This window comes from Dermacentor variabilis, chromosome 4 (assembly GCF_050947875.1).
Source record: "Dermacentor variabilis isolate Ectoservices chromosome 4, ASM5094787v1, whole genome shotgun sequence".
Taxonomy (NCBI): Eukaryota; Metazoa; Arthropoda; class Arachnida; order Ixodida; family Ixodidae; genus Dermacentor; species Dermacentor variabilis.
In genome coordinates this window covers 42,645,232-42,665,926 of record NC_134571.1, presented here as the reverse complement: position 1 = coordinate 42,665,926, position 20,695 = coordinate 42,645,232, and the positions used below count along the sequence as shown (strand labels likewise).

Below are 20,695 nucleotides of genomic sequence, written 5' to 3'. Positions count from 1 at the left end.
GAAGATGGTCACCTTATTTATCTGTCTTTTCTCCGGGTCCGTTCCGAGCGTGGGTTGTGACTGATGGTGCCGACTACATACACGCGAAGGAACTGCTCGCGGACGAGACCATCTTCATATACAGCTCCCATCGCTTCGTCCCGTGAAACAGAGTGCTCAAGATAATCGACTGTGGGACAAGCGCTTGACTCTCAACTTAAGATTTTCACTAAGGAACAGGGTACATTCTTCCGCACACGACTGTCGGTGTCACTATAAGCGACAGAAATTAAATTTCGCGATATCTCTTCACAGAGCAGAGCGTAAACATTCCTAGTTATTCTTTTCTTCATCTCTTTGTGTGCGTTTCATTGCAATGTGGCTTTGTGGCCTTATTGTTTTTTGCACCGATAATACTAACTGCCTTGTGGCGCCGTCTTTCTTTCTTTCTTTCTTTCTTTCTTTCTTTCTTTCTTTCTTTCTTTCTTTCTTTCTTTCTTTCTTTCTTTCTTTCTTTCTTTCTTTTTTTCTTTCTTTAACGGTTCGTGACTGCATTGTCTACATCAAAGTGTGTTGTTTCTCATTAAAATTTCTCGGGCTGGTATTTCGAGGATTGAACCTTACCGTCTTTTTCTTCCCTACGTCTCTTTAATCTATGTTTCACAAGAAAAATTTTCGCCGACTCGCCGAACTTTCGGTTTTGCTCAACCTTCGCTTTTGCTTCATCTGGCAGACGAGCCGGGGTCGAGTTCCGAGAACAAAGATGGCGCCCGGCACCTCCCGGGGGCTCGAATTATGTGCATCGTACAAGCGTGTGGACAACTGCAGTGAATGTTCACGCCATCACATTTGCATACAGCGGTGATTTCCGCTCCCCGAATGGCGAGACCAGTGAAACTGTATAATGCGCCCGCCCCCAACGCTCCCCCTCCCCCTCCCCCCCCCCCCCCGTCGCCTGCCCGTCCCTGGAGTGTTCCCGCGATATGCAACAACAGCCCTCTCCTTGATGCAGTGACGATGAGTCTCCATTAGAGTGCGTTCATCAGCGCACACTAAGTGACCGTGAAGCGCATCTTTCGCAAGTCACAAGAAAAGGAAAAGAGAGAGAGAACGCGAATCGTGCATGACTTAGTACTGTGCGCCTATGGGTTCGACCAGAGTTTGTAAATGATTCGAAAAGAGCTTGGGTGAAGGGCCAGACCATTCCTCGAAGACTGAGGAGGAATGATGCATGCGTTTTATGGTGCAAGGTCCGCTTACCACAAGAGAATTTGCACTTGTATTCTTCGCTAAGTCGCTTTTTATAACGCTTAGCTTAAATTTATGTATATTCATGTTGATGGGGCTGTGAGACCTACCCTGCTACTTTTTTTTCTTTCGTTTTTGAATACAGTAAGTAGTTTATAGCTCTTGCTTTCCTGAGATTGTGCGATCGTTCAAATTGTAATTCAAACATCTTGTTAGAAACGGAAAAGCATCCCGTATGCCGTCGGTCTAGAGCATAGTGGCACATATTTTTTTAGGGCTTTTAATATCTGTATTGTACGAAGATAGTTATATGCTACAATGTATGTGGATATATCAGGTACATATTTTCCTTTCGCATTTAGAAAATATATGACATTATAACTTCTCAGAATGCGATCACTTTTGCGCTTGTATTACGGGACAATATTACGACATGTTGGCCTACTTACTAGGTTTTGTTGATATCTCAGTGAAACCGTTCCCACATAATTCACATGGAACATAATTGATATGGAGGTGCTACACACTCTCTCTCTCTCTCTCTCTCTCTCTCTCTCTCTCTCTTAAATTTGTGCAGCAGGAATATGTCATGAAATGACGATGTTCTTAGAAATCCCAGCCTGTTCGTTTTAATTTTTATTTCACTCAGAGGATCTCAAAGCATGTAACACTGCGGCGCTGAGGAAAGCCTATCATCGAGACAGAGTCGACGAGCCGCGAACACGGCATGTTACGATAAAAGTGACTCGAATCGTGCAAGCGTATACGCATTGCACATAAACTTTTTCGCATCACTTGTGGATAGTTTAACTGGCACATTACGATTAACTCTTATGGATGGTGCATCCTATAGTTCTATAGTTACGTCAAGAACATTTTTGGTGAGAGAAAAATATTGTCGACATTTCTTTAAGAAAAGAAGCTATAAAATGGCGTTGCTTTCTCCGTCTACGTTGCGACCAAGGCCGTAAACCCCGCAATGTTTCCCGACTCCAAAAAAAAGTGGGGTCAAGCGAGATTAGACCAACGTTTATAGCTTGCTTTCATATATTTTTTTTTCGCCTGCCTGTTTTATGCTTGCCTAACTCGCTGACCTCATGCGTAGTGTTAGTCTTGTCTTCATATATTTCTGCGGCCACAATTATTCGTCGTTTATAACAAGCCACGACATTCTTGATATGACTATTGACTCAACATGATGGCATGCGTGCACAAAATTCCCAGCAGACTTCGTAAACAGTATTACTTTCTTTTGCATTTGCAAATGAGCACTAAAGTGCAGTCTCTGTGGGGCGTTTAAATCAGGATCGAGTGGACGCGCAGTCGAACTTCCAAGGAGTCGACTAACGACTTATCACTTTTGCTAGATATTTTGCTTTATCAACATTTTGCTAGATATCCGCGTATTAAGCCACGCAGGTGAAATAAATCAGTAGCGCGAGGAATAGCTTTCCGGTTCAAGCACCCCGCCTTCTGTCGAAGAATCATTTAAAGTGCAGTCACCGAGGTCCGTTCGCTGGAATCACAAGATAACTCCAGGCCAGGAGCGCTTACAAATAACCTAAAAAAACTGCTTTGGAAGCGCCGCCTTATCTATGAGGACAGCGGCTGTGAAGAACTATCTATTAGTCGGTCAAATGTCCCAATTTTCAGAATTTGTTACAGATATAAGAGAAAAAGTAAATAGAAGCGGCCTTTTAATTTCTCCTGGTAGATATTGAGGTGATTCGGCAAATAAATCGCTAGGCTAACCTACAGAATATCTTATGCTGCTGGTTGAGGTGGTTAGATGTTTCATCCGTCGCGCAACCACATTCGTATGGGAAAAAAAGGAAAAAGAAAGAGAGACACAAACAAACAACGAAGAAACGAAGAGCACATATGGATCCTGCAATCTAGGCAGCCGTACCCCATTTTGGTGTCGTGGATTTATCAGTACTGGACACCTCTCAGCAGCATGGTGCTTAAGTGAAAAACTTGGAGAACGCTTAAGCTTCGCCATTAATAACGGTGTCACACGACCACTCTTGATCGCGATTGATCCCGATCCGGATCGAAATTTTCGACTTCGATTGGCTCTTTTGCGCAGCTTGCGCAAAGTACCCAATCACGGCAGAGAAATTCGATCTGGATCGGGCTTGATCACGATCAAAAATGCGCCGTTTGACACCCGTATTAGAGTGGAACATCGATAGTATTCAAAGATCCCTGACTACATCTCACGCTTCCCGGCAACTGCGGCTTATGTAGCCATAAGGTTTACAGGGAAACGCTGGCGGCGAACGCTATGCATGAAGGCGAGCTGTCTGGTAGAAATGCCGGCCTCTTACATCATTTATTACATCATTTTCAGGTTTCTGTTATTATTTCGCACTTTCAATATTTAAGTCTGAGAAGATTTAACATAAAATGTATGCGCTGTCGGTGTTTTGTTTCATGACATTTGTTTGTGGGCTGTCACTCTCAAAATTCCGAGGAATAACTTTCTGAAGAATGTAAGACAAGGTATGAGCAACGTTAGTGATAGAATGGCGTGGCAAAATAACCCGCATATACCCCATGTTATATAGCAAGACGTGGCATATACATATACCTAAATATATACGGCAATTTTCGCTCACGACCACTCCGCCGACGCCGGCGCCGACACAGGATTTTCTGCGATACGGTGCCCTTAACGCTGTCGCGTTAAAGGTAGGTTGTCAGAAGGGACAGCCGCTTGCTTTCGTGCTTTCCTACGTGCCCTTCGAGTGAAAAGAGTAAGTCCACGTCAATACATTTATTGCCCGTGCGTGCAAAGCGGTGACACGAAACGCTGCTTCCAGCTCTGATCTTCGGTTGGCTTTGGGCTATACTGTTGCAGCACTCTGGAAACTATTCCCGGCAGTTGGCGTCAACATGGGGCGAGGGGGGGGGAGCGACACCGCTTCTAACGCGCACATTGTTCTAGCAATCGGCCGTCGCTTTCGAAACTACACATAAATTTAAAAAAATCGTTGCACTCTTTCGGGCTTGTCTTGTACCCCTGCAATCTTTCGTCTTAGCCAAAAGACCCAGAAGCGATAATAATTGCCATCTGTCTTCCCCTATAACAGTAATTGCCATCTATCTTGCGGCCGTTTCCTTTAACGCATTGTACTTGGTAGAAACTCTTAGGCCATGAACAGCAGGCGAGAACTACACATATCAGCGCGAAATAGCGTTCCCAACAAGAAAGTATATCGAACGTCGAGATAAACGAAATGTGCGCAACATTGTTAACAACTGTTGCTTGCAACAAAAATAATAATAATAAACCTAATATAAATAATAACAATAAACGCGTCGAACAGCGTTTGGAGGCAGGCCCTGCAGAGCGAAAGATGATCTCAGAGCATGGACGCGCGGCTGTCTAGACTTCGGAGGAATACAACGATCTCAATCCTACGTTTCAAGGACGACGTAATCGCACGTGAAATACGACACGATTAGTATATGACGTAAATTAATAATGAGCATGAAAAAGAGACATATCTATAGAGACAGAATATAGACGCCTAATCGACGTTTAATCATTGATTCATTTCAAGCACCATGCACGTCAACCTTGTCTTCGTTAGCACCGACACTCGGTTGACCCTTTATTTTATTTCTTTTATTATTATTTTTGCCCGACGCGAGCAAATGACTATGCCGCGTCACAAACTGACGCGAATCGTTCTATAGCCTCCGCAGAGAAGTACTTTCCCAGCAAACGCAGTGGTACATGGCGTACCCTGGATGCCTGATTTCTTTTTTTTTAAAGCTTGTGAGTGTCGAAACGGACGTTGAGGTTGCATTGACACTCGCTGCAGATCGGTAAGCTGCGCGACTGTTACGAGGAGGCCCGAATGTTCTGCTGCGTTGTTCGGGGGATCTGTCCTCGATGGCGGATGCGTGTTGCGAAGCTGTTGCCGACGCAGAGCACGTCGGCGTTCCTGGAAAGGCAGACGAAACAATCGTCTCTTTCTTACAACAGAGGGTCCGCGTCGAAAAAGAGCAGAGGCTGCAATAAACTACCATGGAAAGCGAACATCAACCATCAAAGCGAACATTTAGAAGGTAGCACGGCAACTCTATCGCTAACCTTGAACTTATCGCTAACCAAGACAGTACTGGAAGACTCTACCAGACCGCATTGACCTGATTGACCACTCTCTGTTCAAAGCCTCCATCGCTATTTTACTTTTCTTGATGTATAATCTGCATCACCTTATGGAAAAGTTCTTGGACCCAGGCCAGCAATCATGAGTCCTGTATGAAAGAAATTGTAGTCGTTGTTAGTTGCCTACCTAGAGCTTGTGCGGACAGATTGTTTTCATATCTTCTTTTCTAGTCATATTTTCCGCCCTTCTTCCTTCTCCCCGTGCACAATTACCAACTGCGACAGTTACATATCGCTTCCCTCGAAATGCAGCCGCTGCGGCCGCGAGTCGAACCCGCGACCTCGCGCTCAGCAGCATAGGCGCCGTAGCCACCACGCCTAGTAAATTCGTGTTTGTAAACGAAGGCGTCTTGCGTATTGATGCGTTAGAGTGGGAATCGCACTTGTCCAGAGCGAAAAATTTGGTCCCCATCTAATGAGAAAAAAAAAATAAACGACAGGTTGACGTCACAGTAGGGCCACTCATGGTAGCGCCGCATGCATACTTGACCACGTGCTGTTAAACACACATCTCGCACAATTCGCTGCCGACCAGTTTATATACCCCGTTTCACACATAGCAGGCTACGCCACGAAAGCTAGAGGACTACTTTTATTGCTCGTCGTCGCGACCAAAAAAGGAAGGTAGTGCATAACATTTGAAAGCCAGATATAGGTATGCGCCACGTAATTTGATGTAAAGTTAGGTCATATACTTTTATGTCGCAAGATATGACACATGTATTACTGCTGAAAACACGGAGCGAGACGTCTATGCTTGCGTAGTTTGCGAAGCCTTGCCTGTCAAGTATGAATCATACGTAAGTGTGATTCACACTGTAAATCAACGGTATCAGATTGTTAAATAATAATAATAATAATAATAATAATAATAATAATAATAATAATAATAATAATAATAATAATAATAATAATAATAATAATAATAATAATAATAATAATAATAATAATAATAATAAAAATAATAATAATAAAAATAAGTATCGAAGGTTAGCTTTTTCTTATTTCTTTCTCGCGCCGTGAAAGAGTAAGAAAACAAATAGTAGAAGCGAAGGAGCAAAAACAAGGATAAGGAATGGCATTAACCAAAAAAAGAAAAACAATAGAAGAAGAAAGAGAAGAAATCGGTACTTATGCGAGGAAGCCGATGGAAATGAGCTGAATGGTGTAAGAAAGGAGAAGTCGTTGGCCAATCGATGTCGTGTACTCGCCTCAGATCGACACACAAATGACCCGTTAGCACGCGAAGAAATGACTGTGATGGGTACGCTGTTGGGGGCGTGATTCAATAGCCTAAGCCATGAAATACAATCGGTGTGAGAGTTAATGGCATTTTTTGTTTGTTTTTGCTGCGTGGTTCTTGTCACGGTGTCTGCTTGTCTTCTTGTGCGTAATATATATATATATATATATATATATATATATAAAGAGAGAGAGAGAGATAGATAGATAGATAGATAGATAGATAGATAGATAGATAGATAGATAGATAGATAGATAGATAGATAGATAGATAGATAGATAGATAGATAGATAGATAGATAGATAGATATTGTTCTCATAGTCGTCTTAGGTTACTCAACTACCTTGTGAAGTGCCTTTAGTTCTCTAATAAGTTACGTTTAATTATGCAAAACTTGTTCAGGGCATAAGTCGTATTGGAAAGGTTGTAGGACATACTCAGAAGGGCTTTTCGAAGAATTCCTAGTCTTTTCCTAGTGCTTGAAAATGTTTACAGGCGTTATTGCCGATGTTTCCCAGTCTCGGGAAGAAATACATGTGACACTGAGTTTTCACTCGATCGGTAGAAAGGGGCTAGTGTAGAGGAAACTTAAAGTTCATAGTTACATCATGACCGTTGCGAATAATTACTGAGTTCTCCATTTCCGCCGAATTTTATACTTTGTCGGAGGTACTTTACCCAGATGATTTACACGATATTCTCGGTGAACTAAACTAGGTATCTTGTTTGTATTCGTTGAAACTAAGGGGAACTTCATGGTAATGTGCAGAGAAGCTTAAAGTGGTGTACGTTAATTACGGCCTTCGCTGTACGTATGCAAGCGCTCTCGGGCGTTTTAAGTGTGTTTTACGAACGGTGAAAACTTAGCTCGCTGTCCTTGAGAAACTATAACAGCCACCGAGCTTCGCTGGAAATTAGGTTAGGAAGTTATGCGGAAATTAGGACATGTCTGCTGTCTCTTTAAGGTGAAAGCCTCAAGCGGCTCAGACCCCCGATGGTCTGGAAAACGCGGCGTGCGGTACAGAAAGTCACGTGAGCTCGCCTCGCGCAGGCACGTGCTCGCACGTGTCTGTTCCCGCGTTTGTCTTCTTCCCCAGCTGGCTCCGATGGCGCTCATCATGCCAAGAAAAGGGCAAAATTAATTAACATAGAGTCAATTCAGGCACTCTAACGCTACACATTCGGTGTGAGTCGAGCTCTGGAGCTTATGGTGATGTCGAACCCACGACCTTTGGTGTTAAGGCGAGGTTAATTAAAGCACAGTTAATTAAAGTAGCGTCAATTGAGACACTCGAACACCACCTTTGGTGGGGGTAACAAGTAATAGGAAGTCACAACGCATTCGAATGAGAATGTCAAGTAATGAAATGAATGTCTCTTGAACACGCAGGCTTTCGCCTTGACCCTCTTTGAAGTACGCTAAAATGACGGTCAAGTTTTCTTTTTTTAATGTACCATTATTCTCTCTTTACAATCCTATCTGTAATTTTGCAGAGTTATTATTTCTTTTTCTATTGCCGTGTGATTTATGGCCTACCGCTCTGTAGTGGGTTATGTTATTGCATGTATGGGGACTATCTACAAATCTGCGAGGATGCAGCCTTTGGCGATAGTCCTGCTTACGGCGGCGTCAGCGTTGTCGTCGGCGTCCACCGAGGAGCCCCGTGAGTGGTACAGCGGCAACGTGAGCCGCCTGCCCGACTATCGCCTCGTCAGCTTGCAGCCCGTGAACGCCGTGGGCAAGACGCTGCTCTTCACCTGCTCGGCTGCCAGCCGGGACCCCATGCGCTTCCGCTGGCGCGTCCAGCACCCCGCCGGCGTCGACGTGTCGCGAAGCACCCGCGCCCGCTCCCTGGAGGTGGAGAACGCCGGTCGAGTCTTCTACGTCCGCGACTCGCTCCTTCGCGTCTCCTCGCTGTCGCCGCACGACGGCACGGTGCACTGCACCGTCCTCGGCAGCGCCGAGAGCGAGTCCGAGAAGGAGGCCGAGTCCGTGAGCGCCAGCTACTCGGTCCTGGCCTCGGTGAGCGTCGAGTCGTGCTCGTCGCGGGGCGACTACTGTCCACGGGACAGGGCGTCCTGCTCACTCGACCAGGCACAAGGGCTGTCGTGCCGCTGCCTCGAGGCGTTCCCGCGACGCGACCGGTTCCACGGCGTGTGCTTCGCGCCCGTCGAGCTCGGGAAGCCGTGCGTGTTCGACCACGAATGCGAGCCAGAGAACTCCTGGTGTCTGCACGAGGCGTGCGCCTGCAGGCCGCTCACCAGGCCCGTCGGGCGCGGGTGCGAGTCCGTGGCCCGGCTGGGCGAGCCGTGCCAGCCGGGCCAGTGCGCCGCGCCGTACTCCGCGTGCAGGAACGGCCGTTGCGGCTGCCAGGACCACAGCGACGACGTGGACGGCGTGTGCGCGCCGGACGACGAGGTGTCCGCCGTCCGCGACACCCGGCCCCAGCAGGCGCGGGCCTTTGGCCCGATGCGCACGGACGGCCCCACGGTGCTGATGTTGGTCGGGTTCGGCGTCGTTCTGGGCCTGATCACGCTGTGCTACACGCTCAGGGACTTGCACTCCCGCAACCTGAGTGCGACCACGGCCGTTTCTGCCGACAGCCCGCTCTCTCAGGGGCATGCGCCAAACGCGCCCGCTTCGTAACGAAGCATGACCGAAACAACGCCGAATATCTTTCCGCCGAATGTTTTCATTCTCCTTAATAATATCTTTGGTGAAAGATTGTCTAGTAACCGATCGTCTTCATTGCATGTACGTTTGCATTTTGGCGTAGTGCGTCGCAGCGTGCCATAGAGATTGCGCCCTTCATCATAGCGAGTCATTTGCGCGGTCTTCCGTACCGTATTATCATAGGGTTCGGGGGGTTTCGTAAATGGCTTCGTGAAGGGTCTCATCTTCAACGTATGCTAACGAAATATTAGAATTTTTTGGCGCGTTCTCCTCCAGGGCTTAAGGCAGTAACGAAAAAAAGATTATTTCCTTCCTTCTCTCTAATTCAGTAAATTGCGGTCGGCCCACTGATCACGGCATCAATCATTAATTTATTCTGCGTGCAGAAGATAATGACTATCCACTGAACTTTACATCGCTCTTCGAGGTTCTACACTGTATCTTACTTGGGGCGATGCCTCGATTGTGTTCATTACTGACTCTATAATGACGAAGAGGTGGTGCTTGCAGCCCATTTCAAGCAGCCAGCGTAATACTGATTGCCAAGAAGTAGCAGCTAACAAACACAGCGACGACAATAGTAAAATGTGTTAGGAAACGGTCTGGCTCTCTACACGAGAGCCTTTTTTCACAAAAAAACGTGTATTATTAACTAAGCGCGCCTTGTCACGTGCCGAGGAGTACCGCGACGCGTGGAATGTCGTTTCTGATTCCCTCAACACTTGGTCCAACAAGGGACCTCTCAAGTTGGAGCAAGCGTTTTGACAACTGTTTGACGTTTTGACAACATTGTCTTCGTGGAGGCCCTGACGAAGACATGATGTGCACTTCCAATAAGAAACATGAAACTTAACCCGGGTAATATTGGAGAAGACCCTGGGTCGCTTGGGCAACAGAAAGAGAGATCTTTGATATATATACAGGGTATATCTCATGCAAACCTTTCTTTCAATACATTCTCTCTGCACTTGTTCCAGTTGCGAATTCGCGCTTGTCCCTTCTAATTGCTGTGGTCTTGCCTTCTCCTACCCGATGTCATCGGCTTAGTATGAGTCGATTATCACAACAGCGCGCACTGTTGAGGCTCACCATGTTTGGCCGTGTCTGCATAGCACGCCGACGTGAAACCGGTTTGCCAAGCAGTCGCCTCGGGTCAGTATAGCTATAAGAAGTAATGGATGTCGCTAAATGCGCACCAGTTGTTTCCACAGTAGCAGCAGTGACGTACGTAATGGGCACTGTAACGTAAAGCTGGTCCAAGCTTTTCTATTCCAATTCTACAACCAGCCCTCGACGACTGGTCAAAGAAATTTCGTGCCACCCCCACTGCGCCTGTCTGTCACACACACTGATTATGCATAATTAGACCGAACGAAAGGAAAATAATAATTTCTTATTCGACGCATTTTGCACTAAGGGCGCAAAAGGCGTCGTTTGACCAATTGCTATTGGTCAAACCTGTTCGGGCTCCGCCCACTTCGCCTGTCTGTCACGCGACCGAGAAAGTCACCCCGTCAAAATGACATGTACGCGTTAATGACGCAATAATATGCCAACAAAACTGAATTTCTTTCTGAATAGCTGGAGCCTGCCCCGTTCCCAAACAAATAGGAGTTTGCGGCCCACCAATCGCTCTGGCTACTCAGGGCTGCCGGGGAGCATGGATTTATTTGCGGATAATAAAACATGGCAGTATAACGTTATCGAGGCATTTTGGCTCGTATACGACATCGCTCTGCCAACTCTTATTCGCTGAGGATCTGTTTTAGCGGGATTTTTAACCATCCGTTGCACGCTCCCGCGATTTTAGACCAGCCATCGCAAGCTATTAAGAACAGGGAAGCGGACCAATCGCAGACGATGGTGATGATGATGCCCTTGATGAGTCGGCACCACCCTCCTCATCCGGTTATCTACTTTCTCTGTGCTGGCTCGGATTCTCTCCAATTGAGCTTGCTTCTCGCCTCTTGTCAGTGAATTAGATAAGAAAACCTTCTCGATGTAGGCAGCGCTATTCGGATTGAAAAAAAAAAGTCACATCCTATAAACGAGAAGCGCGTTTGATAGGGCTTTTCAAGCAACGCTGCGAGCTACCGCCCGATGCTTGCGTCCGTGTTTACATAAATTTACGTCAGAAGATTGGAATGAAAACAGATTGGAATAGCTTTACGTTGTAGGGCCCCATTAGTGTTACGAACATATGAGTATGGATGGCTTGCTTGCTTGGTTGATGATGATGATGATGATGGCCTCATGTTATGGCTCATACCCACACTGGGGGATTGGCCAAGAATTGGGTGCTGAAACGTTCACCTATTCTTTTGAAGTGCCACTTATTCGATGAGAGAAAAGAAATTTAACGAAAGAGAGATAAGAAAACATACAAAAACGAACAAAATGCAAGAGAAAGTTAAAAAGTTATTCATTTTGTTGACTGGATGTAACTGCAAACGGCATCAAAAACGTCCCTGTGGCTGCCCCCTATAACTGACGCACCGAAAGATAGTATAATTTCTGGTGATAACATTAACCCTAATTTTGCGAACGGAAGTTCTAGATGTCTTTTTCTTAACAATTTGTATCGTCGACATACCAAAAAATAATGATCTAGTGATTCTGTTTCTTGGCAGTATGGACACAGAGGTGACAGCGTCAGAACAGTCCTGTGTAAATATAGGTTTAATGGAGGGACACGGCAGCGTAATCTCGTGATTGCTACTTCTGATTGTCTTGATGGACACCACTGGATTTTCCACGGAAATTTGAGGTGCTGTTCCTTGGCTCAGTCACTTCATCATCGTCATTCAGGCTACATCGATTCCTTTGTCACTGTCTCAAATCGACGTACATGCCCGCACGGTACATGCCCTCCCGACAGATTTCGTCGCACTGCCTGCGCGTGCATTTGCCTGTAGGTGTGTGCAGGTGCGCATTTATGGCTTTTTTCCCCCTTATCTTCTTCCATCCATCACGCTTATCAAGCGCAGCACGCCAAGCCTGTAGCTATAGCTGATTTCTTGAGTTATTATTAAGCGTAATCTATTATTTATTTATTTTTCAGAGACATCCCTTTCTGTCTTCCTGCCAGCCAGGGACCACTCCAGTCTTGCCCGGGTAAGTTTCGTACTTTTTGTTGAGAGTACACGTCGTGCCTGCGGTTCTTATTTTTTCATTGTGCCACAAAAGTCTGAATTTTACATGAAATAAACTTTCGCGCTTTGGAAATGTTCTTTTTTTCCTATTGGTACTGTGAGAAGTGCGGTTCTATAGTACAACAGAAGCATTTTATATGAATTTCGTTTTGATGCTTCATCAGTCTGCAAGAAAGACAGAGAGCGAGCGAGATAGAGAGACAAGAAACATTTATTTACAATATCCATGCCTGAGCCTTGTCAGTAAGAGGGCTAAAACATTTCTTTTTTTCAGAAGCCCGAAATAGCTTTACAACAGAACTGGGCAGAGGTTCAGTGCCCTGCGAACGTAGGTTGTTTCCCACCTCGGACCCTTTCTTCTACGTTCCAACAAGCATAAAAAGTTAATAGACGTATCTGCGGCATGTCCACAGTATAAGCCGTAACTGAACTTTGCAGGGCAAGTGTTAGCGTTTTCAGTTAATAGAGTCCACCAAAATTATTGCAATGTTTTGGATCTAGTGGTCGACTGCCTGCAAAGTGTGGGGCGGGTATTTGGAGCCGGTGTATGGGGAGGCGAAGCGGGGCGTCTCGCGACAGAGGCAAACCAAACGGGTAAGTCTATCTATGCTGGATGCCCTGTGTCCGTGTGACATATCTGGCGAGCCGGTACTTTCTCGAAGGTTCTGTAACGGCGGTTCGTAACCGTGGTGGACATCGTACGTCACGTGGAAGAAGAAGCGGACAGACGATGACCTCGCGCTGGCGTGAGTCAGCACGCGTCGAAGAAGGAGAAGAAAGAAGAGCGAACCAAGCCGCAAGCGTCGCTTCCTCGTCGGTCCTAACCAGGATGCGCTCGTTCGCCGGAGTCGTCATGGTGGCCGCGTCGTGGTGGACGGCGTCCGGCGACGAACCGCGCGAGTGGTACCAGGGCGACATCAGCCGCGTGCCCGACTACCACCTCTTCCCGCGGCAGCCGCTGAACGCCGCGGGCAAGACGCTGCTCTTCGCCTGCTCGGCCGCGACCCGAGACGCCGTGCGGTTCCGCTGGCGCGTCGAGCACCCCGCCAGCGTCAACGTGTCGCTGAGCTCGCGCTCGCGCTCCATCTACCTGGAGCGCGGCCGGGGCTTCTACGTGCGCGACTCCGTGCTGCGCCTCGCCTCCGCGTCGCCGCACGACGGCGTCGTGCGCTGCAAGATCCTCGACCCGGAGACGGGCGCCGAGCAGACGCAGATGCGCGCCAACTACTCGGTGCTGGCCTCGGTGGGCGTCGAGTCGTGCGCGCGCCACACCTTCTGCCACCGGGACCGCTCGTCGTGCGCGCTCGACGAGGCCCAGGGCCTGGTGTGCCGCTGCCTCGAGGCGTTCCCGCGGCGCGACCCGTTCCACGGCGTGTGCTACGCCGGCTCGCGGCTGGGCGACGCGTGCGTGTTCGACCACGAGTGCGCGGCCAACGACTCCTGGTGCCAGGACGAGGTGGGCGAGCGGAAAGCTTTCGCTTGTTTTAACGGCCGGCCCGTGGGGCCTAGGTGGGCGGAGGGTTCGGAGAGCTTGGAAACCTGGAAATAATGAGGAAAAAGAATTATCGGGTATTGACGTAAGATCGGCCGAAATTTTGGTTGCCATTATATGCATTGGCTCGTATGTGTGAGTGGCGCTGCGGAACAACCGAGTGGTTCAGAAATATCTAATGGTCTGAAGTATCGCTCCGCGACCGTATTTACGCTCTTCTGAAATGAGTTTTGCGCTGAACGGAACACGAATGAAAAATCGCAAGATAACTGATGCCAATACCAGAACTGCAAAGATGATCTAAAATAAAACGAGCGTTTTACGATAAAATCGTGCAAGTATCGGTATACGGGTACGGGCTGGCGATCAGTACATAACCCCCGAAGGACCACAGCCCTCTCGAACTCCCGGAGGGTATATGTACCCTCAACGGCGCAGGCGTTCAGTTATGCTGGCGGGCAGGCGCGGTCGCCCGAGGCTTATGTCTTCCCACATTGTCACGGACACTTTTCCCACCGGAGATGACTGGCGACCGGCTCGGCCCCGCGCATTCGCAGGTGTGCGCCTGCAGGCCGTCCTTCATGCGCGTCTCGTGGCACTGCCTGCCCACGGCGCGGCTGGGCGAGCCCTGCTCGCAGGCCCGCTGCCCCGGTCGCCACGCGCACTGCCAGCACGGCCTGTGCGCGTGCGACGCCGACTACCACGACGTGGACGGCGTGTGCGTGCCCGACGCGACGCCCGACGACCTGCGCGTTCGCGCCGACGCCAGGTCGCCGAGCGTCCTGCGCGCGCTTCGCGCCGATTCGGCGGCCTGGCTCACGCTGGTAGGCTTCTGCGTCCTGCTCGGACTGGTGGCGCTCTACCACGGCGTCGTCGACAGGCGCCGCCGCAAGCTCGGGGCCGCCGGGTCGGCCGCGGTCCACACGACCGAGTCTCGAGAATCCTGAGCCCGGGGCGCGCTCTGCGCCCTGGTGCTCGCCCCGCAGTCGTTGCTCAGCTGTGCTTTGATTTCGTGTTGTCTCTTTTTGTGTAATATACGCGCTCGAACCGATGAATATGCGGCTCCAAAGAATCTTTATTATTATTATTATTATTATTATTATTATTATTATTATTATTATTATTATTATTATTATTATTATTATTATTATTATTATTATTATTATTATTATTCAAAGACCGTGGTTCTACACCTGGAGATGGATCAATGTTTACTTGCCCATATTTCTTTCTCTGTTTTTCAATCTTTTCTCACAGTCGTAATTGTTTCCTGGGATGCTGCGGTATGAGCGGCTGCACAGATTATTCGGAATTCACGAAGAGTTATGGCGAGTTCGCGCGGAACATTTGGAAACATCAATGGGGATTAGCTAAAGGAATTTTGAGAGGTTTATTGTAGTTTTTTTCCGGCTAATCGCCTCTGCTTTTCTTGTATGATGACTAGAAAGGCCATGGTTGCAACTGTTGTGGGTAAGACTGATAGCGCACGGCGCGCCTGACCTACCGTGTGTAAAAATTGTGGGCAGCTCCTGTTAAGTCGAACAATCCCTGAATGTATCAGGTGGGTCGGCGATGAACGTGTAAAAAGCTGTCACCAAGGGAGGTGGACCACCGAAATAATTTCGCTTTCTTTTTGCAGCGCCAAAGGAGAGGTGCATCCTTTTCTTGATCCGACCCCTGTGCAACGGCGCGAGCGAAATATCTGGCTTTCACCTACTTCCCTTGCTTCGACGCGAATGCACAATGAGATTTCGGAGTGCGAACATTTTGGAAACGCTTAGCCAAGACCAAACTACCTCCTTGAATAATAGTGTTCAGTCAAGATGTGTACGTATTTGTGTACACACGACTAGTGTTCCCAGTCCTGTGCCGCAGTGGCAGGAGGGAAAAACGTGCATTGTGTTGCGGGTAAATTAACCTCCGCTTGCTTTAGGTGGCTTAATTTCGCTTATGTCTGCTGCACATATTGGCCACACACGATCCTATTATTGAAGGCAGTGCTATGTTCGACGGATTGCTAGGCATGGCATATTCAGTTCATAGTGGCGAAACGATAGTTTTATCTTCTTCGTAAAGCTTAGAGTCAACAATGAAATTGTGCACGCGCTTGTATCCTTTAATTCAATTCTTTTCATGAAACGTGGCACAACTGACTATGCACTAAATAGAAATTTGATTACTCCAATTACGAAGGCTCGAAAAAAGAATGCTCGAAGTGGCATCCTACAGTCTTGACATTCAGCACATTGGTCCATTTATTCACCGCGTATCGTAACTGTTGACTTAGCGACGCTATTGTCATGGACGAAGAGCAGACTGCGTACACAGTACGATGTATATGAAGTTCAGTGCTGAATTAAGAGAAAGCTGGAGACAATTTCAGTCCAAGGAACGGAAATATGAAATACGCAGAACGAATTCACATTGTGATGATCAGATTACATGTGTACTAGTAAATGATCGCGGAACGGGTCAAGGTTAGCTCTCTATACAAGTGGTTCCATTCAAAGCGGTAGAAAGAGTGCTTGAATCGCAAAGACAAACGAAACCAGAACCAAGAAAAAGAAGAAGGAGCTATGGAGAACAGCGGAAAGTATGTATGTGATACGGGTGCGTGAAACTATCATTGCTGCAGCCAGGCCTTCTTCCTCATTGTGAGCATTTGATTTGCATTTTCTTTTCCTCTAGCGGCTTCACTAAATTTGGCGTGATCACTTTGTAATTATTTTCTTTTAGTACGTTTCTTTATTATCATTTAAACATGGTTAACACAGACCGTTAGGCTAGCGGGAAGGAAGGCATTCCATAATGTTCTCATGACGAACCTTGGCCAATTGCCCCTGGTGAGTACTTGACACACGTTGAAAGCAACAGCAACAACGGTCAGCTACACAGGTACACATAAAGCCACGTTTTCAGGCTGCAACAGCATCAGCTACAATGCCGCGGGAGCGATATTTGCTCCACGGAAGGGAGAGAAAAAAATATGCGCTAGACAAGCGACTCCTGTTTCGGCCACGTTCGGATACGAGGTCAGTGGCGGCCTTGTAGTGTGGATAGCTCGTCGATTTGAAGTTTGCGCGATAACCTTCAAGTGTAGCGCGCTGCGGCTACACTCCAGAACAACAGCTGTTGGGTGCTGCTGAAAAATAACCGCGTTCCGCATAGTAACGGTAAGGCCAAATTACGTGCTACCGAAATAGTTTTATCTTCTGTTTCTTTTCGGAGGGGGGGGGGGAGTATTTTCTAACGATACTTTGTACTCATCAGATTCTCGCACAGCAATATGCTTCCTACGACTGAGCACAACAGTCTCAGGAGGAAAAAGTTGCCCCCTTCGGGGCTTGCGTTATACCCCAACAATCGTCGCCATGCATATTTCGCGCACTTTCTTCGACGCTGCGCTTCTGCTACTGTCAGGTCACGAACGACATACGCGTTATCAGCATGACATAGCACTCTTGACAAGAAAGCAGCGAATGTAAAGTGTTAAATTAAGGAAGCGTACGCAAGATACACTCTTTAAAAAGCGCACACCCTTTGGGGCTTAATTGCTTACCTGTCCCGCAACAATAATCGTCATCCGTACTGGCCGCATTTTCTTTAACACAGCGATCCCGGCACTTCCAAGTCACGAACGGCTTGCGCGTTATCAGCATGACATAGCATTCTCGACAGGAAAGTAACGAGCGCAGCGTTTTCAAGAAAGGATATGCGGGCAAGACAGATGACGATTATCGTTGTGCGGCCCAAAGGGTGTAAACTTTTCTTAGAGTGTACACTCTGAAAAATGTTTGCACCCTTTGGGGCTTATCTTGTCGCACAACGATAATCGTTATCTGCCTTGCTTGCGTTTTCTTTGTTGAAGGCTCAGCGCTCGCTACTTTCCTGTCGAGAATACTGTGTCACGCTGATAACGCGCAAGCCGTTCGTGACTTGGAAGTACCGGGATCGCTGCGTTAAAGAAAGGAAATGCGGGCAAAACAGATGACGATTATCGTCATGGGACAAGATAACCCTTAAGTGGTGCAAACTTCTTTAAGAGTGTAGATGAGGTGGTTGTTTGGGGACAAGATAACCCCCGAAAGGGTGTAAAAGTATTGCCGAGTAAGTTGTATCAGACAGTGGCGTAGCCAGAAATTTCGTTCGGGGGGGGGGGGGGGGGGGGGGGCTCACGGTCCGGCTCCGCCTCCTCCTCATAGGCTTTGTCGACGGATCAAATACATTAATAATAATAACTGCATTGCCATTGCGAAAGATGCGGCAAACGAATAGTTGAACGCTACGCACTGTCCAGCTAGAGGAGTAAAATATGTATTTTTTCATAAAATAGTATACTCGTATGTCTAAAAAATTGTTCCCGAAATAACTGATATCAATGCTTTCATGCTTTCTGTCTAGTTAATACGTAAAGAAAATATCACACAAACTTTAGAACTATATTAGTTTGAAACCAGCAAAGCAGTGCATGCCGCTGTTATGAAACATGTAAAGGTCATGAAATGAACAAGTTGAGGACGAATATTTTAATGAAACTTTGTTAACCTCCGTGCTTTTCTCTCATTTCCATCTCTCTATCTCTGTCGTTCAAGAACTTTGTTTACATTTTTGTACATATGCAAAGACCAGGGAAAAATCTCAATGACACTGTCCTTTGTTAGAATGCATTGCGCAGGAGCAGCTGTCATCGGTTGTGTGTTGTGAGTAATTTCACCGAAATTATAGTCGCAACAGAGAGCACATGTCTTACAAAAAGCGGAACTTCAAGGGCTACGAAGAAGCAGCGCGGAAAGGCTGAAATTTTTTTGTTTAGTTTTTTATGACAAAATTGGAATTGATAAGGCATCGTATATAAAACCATCGTCAGAATGTACAATGCGCCTTTGTCACTCTAAGAAAGTTGCAGATTTTATAAATTCCACTGATACGTTCAAAAATTAATTTTTCCGACAACAACCCGTGAATGGAATTGTCTACCAGCTGATGTAAAATGTGAAACAGTCGAATTATTTATAAATTGGCTCAGGCACCAAACCTGATTTTTTTTCGTATTGTGTTGGTTGTATAATGATGCACTTCATTATAGATAATGCCATGTTTATTTCTGCTTTCTTTCTTTGTTCAGTTACTTTTCTATTTTTTCACCATGTCTTTGTGATGTTATATGTTGCAAATATTTTGCCAAAAAAGTTATGTATGCTCACTCCTGGTTAAGGCCTGGCACCCAGGCTATCAGTATGGAATAAATGAAATAAATATAAAAACAAGGAGTTCTGCGAAACGTACGAGGGCGAGTCAAATGAAAGTCAGCCAATGCGAATATATAACTAACGGCGTACTTCGTTTAAAAGTAGTCTCCATAAGCATTTAGACGTTTGACCCACTGACTAACGAGCCGCGTGATTCCCGTCTCATAAGATTCCTTGGGTTGCTGCCTTAAAAAAAAAAAGTCTGTAACTGACTCTTTCACGTCATCGTCCGACACAATTCTGGTTCCTTCTAGCTGTTTTTCTTTTTTCAAATGCTCCAAAATGTGGAAGTCACAAGGCGACAGGTCTCGGCTGTATGGCGAATGTTGCAGCGTTTCCCACTTGAACTTTGCCAGTTTTATGTTCACGACATCAGCGACGTGGGGACGGACAATGTGGAGCAAGATGACCCCATTCCTCAATTTCCACGTCATTTGTTTTTGATTGCGATACGCAGCCGATCCGGCGTTTTACAATAACCGAAACGATTGAGTCTCTCTAGGTTTAGGAAATTCGATCCTGATGACCAAAAAGAAGTCAACACCTTTTCGGCAGAAATTGACGGCCTTTGCTTTTCTTGGGGGTTATGAATTGAAATGCTTCCTCTGTAAGCTTTGCCGTCGCCTTTCAGGCTCGTAGTAGTGGCACCATGATTCGTTCCCGGTCACAATTGGAGACAAAAGTCGTCCCCCGCATTGTGATAGAGGATTAGATGAGTCAAGGCAGCGCCGAACCTCTCCGTCTTCTGGCCGTGGTTCAAAATCTTGGGCACCCGTTGCGCACACAAGAGCCGATAACCGAGATGTTCATGAATTATGGTGTGACCCGAACCATGACGGATGTTCACACGCCCTGCCAATTCACCAATGCTTATCCTCCGTTCTTTTCTAATTAGCCTTTGCAATTGTGTTGGGTTGATTGCACAGTGGCTTTGGCACGGTCTTGGATCGTCTTCGCAACTTTCACGTCCTTCTTGGAACCGTTTGCTACAACGCTTCACAGTGGCCAATGAAATGCAATGTTCAACGTACACGTCAGCCACACGGCGACTAATTTCTTTTTCCGAAACATCTTCAGCTGTAAAAAACCGCACGACAACATGCTGTGACACTTTCGGAGTGTCCATTATGCCACGAAACTAAGTTCAACCCAATGTACAAGAGCATTAAAGAACTTTTATCCTCACACCTGTGTGTCACTTTCGTAAACGAGAGATGCCTCTGTGCTATGTGCATGCCTCGCAGATAATAAACCGAACCATTGTTGGGCGGGATGGGTTGGCTCACTTTCATTTCACTCACCCTCGTGCATTAGAAATGCGAAGATTCAATGCAATATGCAAATGGAAAGATACAGCTTGATAGAAGGCAAAAAAGTGTCACTGGAAACAAAGTTCACTGCACGTATACACAAAACCTCGCAACAAGATATTTCAGTATAACTATAAGTCTCCAATAAATCTACGTATCTAAGAA

The 20,695-nt window shown here is 46.8% G+C and overlaps 2 protein-coding genes across 2 annotated transcripts in view; both read left to right on the top strand.

Annotated features, from left to right (window-relative positions):
- Window positions 1-12,418: 12,418 nt before the first annotated feature.
- The window catches only part of LOC142579013 (cystinosin-like), a 164,217-nt gene continuing 155,940 nt past the window's right edge, over window positions 12,419-20,695 (top strand). Inside the window, exon 1 of the mRNA XM_075688786.1 lies at window positions 12,419-12,441. The gene's annotated coding sequence lies outside the window, so the exon portion shown is untranslated. The remainder of the gene's footprint in view (window positions 12,442-20,695) is intronic.
- LOC142577738 (uncharacterized) lies at window positions 13,261-14,963 on the top strand. The gene is made up of 2 exons (XM_075687191.1): window positions 13,261-13,935; window positions 14,529-14,963. The coding sequence occupies exons 1-2, from the start codon at window positions 13,309-13,311 to the stop codon at window positions 14,916-14,918; spliced, it is 1,017 nt and encodes a 338-aa protein (XP_075543306.1). The 5' UTR covers window positions 13,261-13,308; the 3' UTR covers window positions 14,919-14,963.

Bases quoted from the DNA above. Each gene is read 5' to 3' on its own strand.
- LOC142577738 (XM_075687191.1), top strand. From the start codon at position 13,309: ATGCGCTCGTTCGCCGGAGTCGTCATGGTGGCCGCGTCGTGGTGGACG. The intron at 13,936-14,528 runs GTGGGCGAGCGG...GCGCATTCGCAG, and splicing joins ACTCCTGGTGCCAGGACGAG to GTGTGCGCCTGCAGGCCGTC.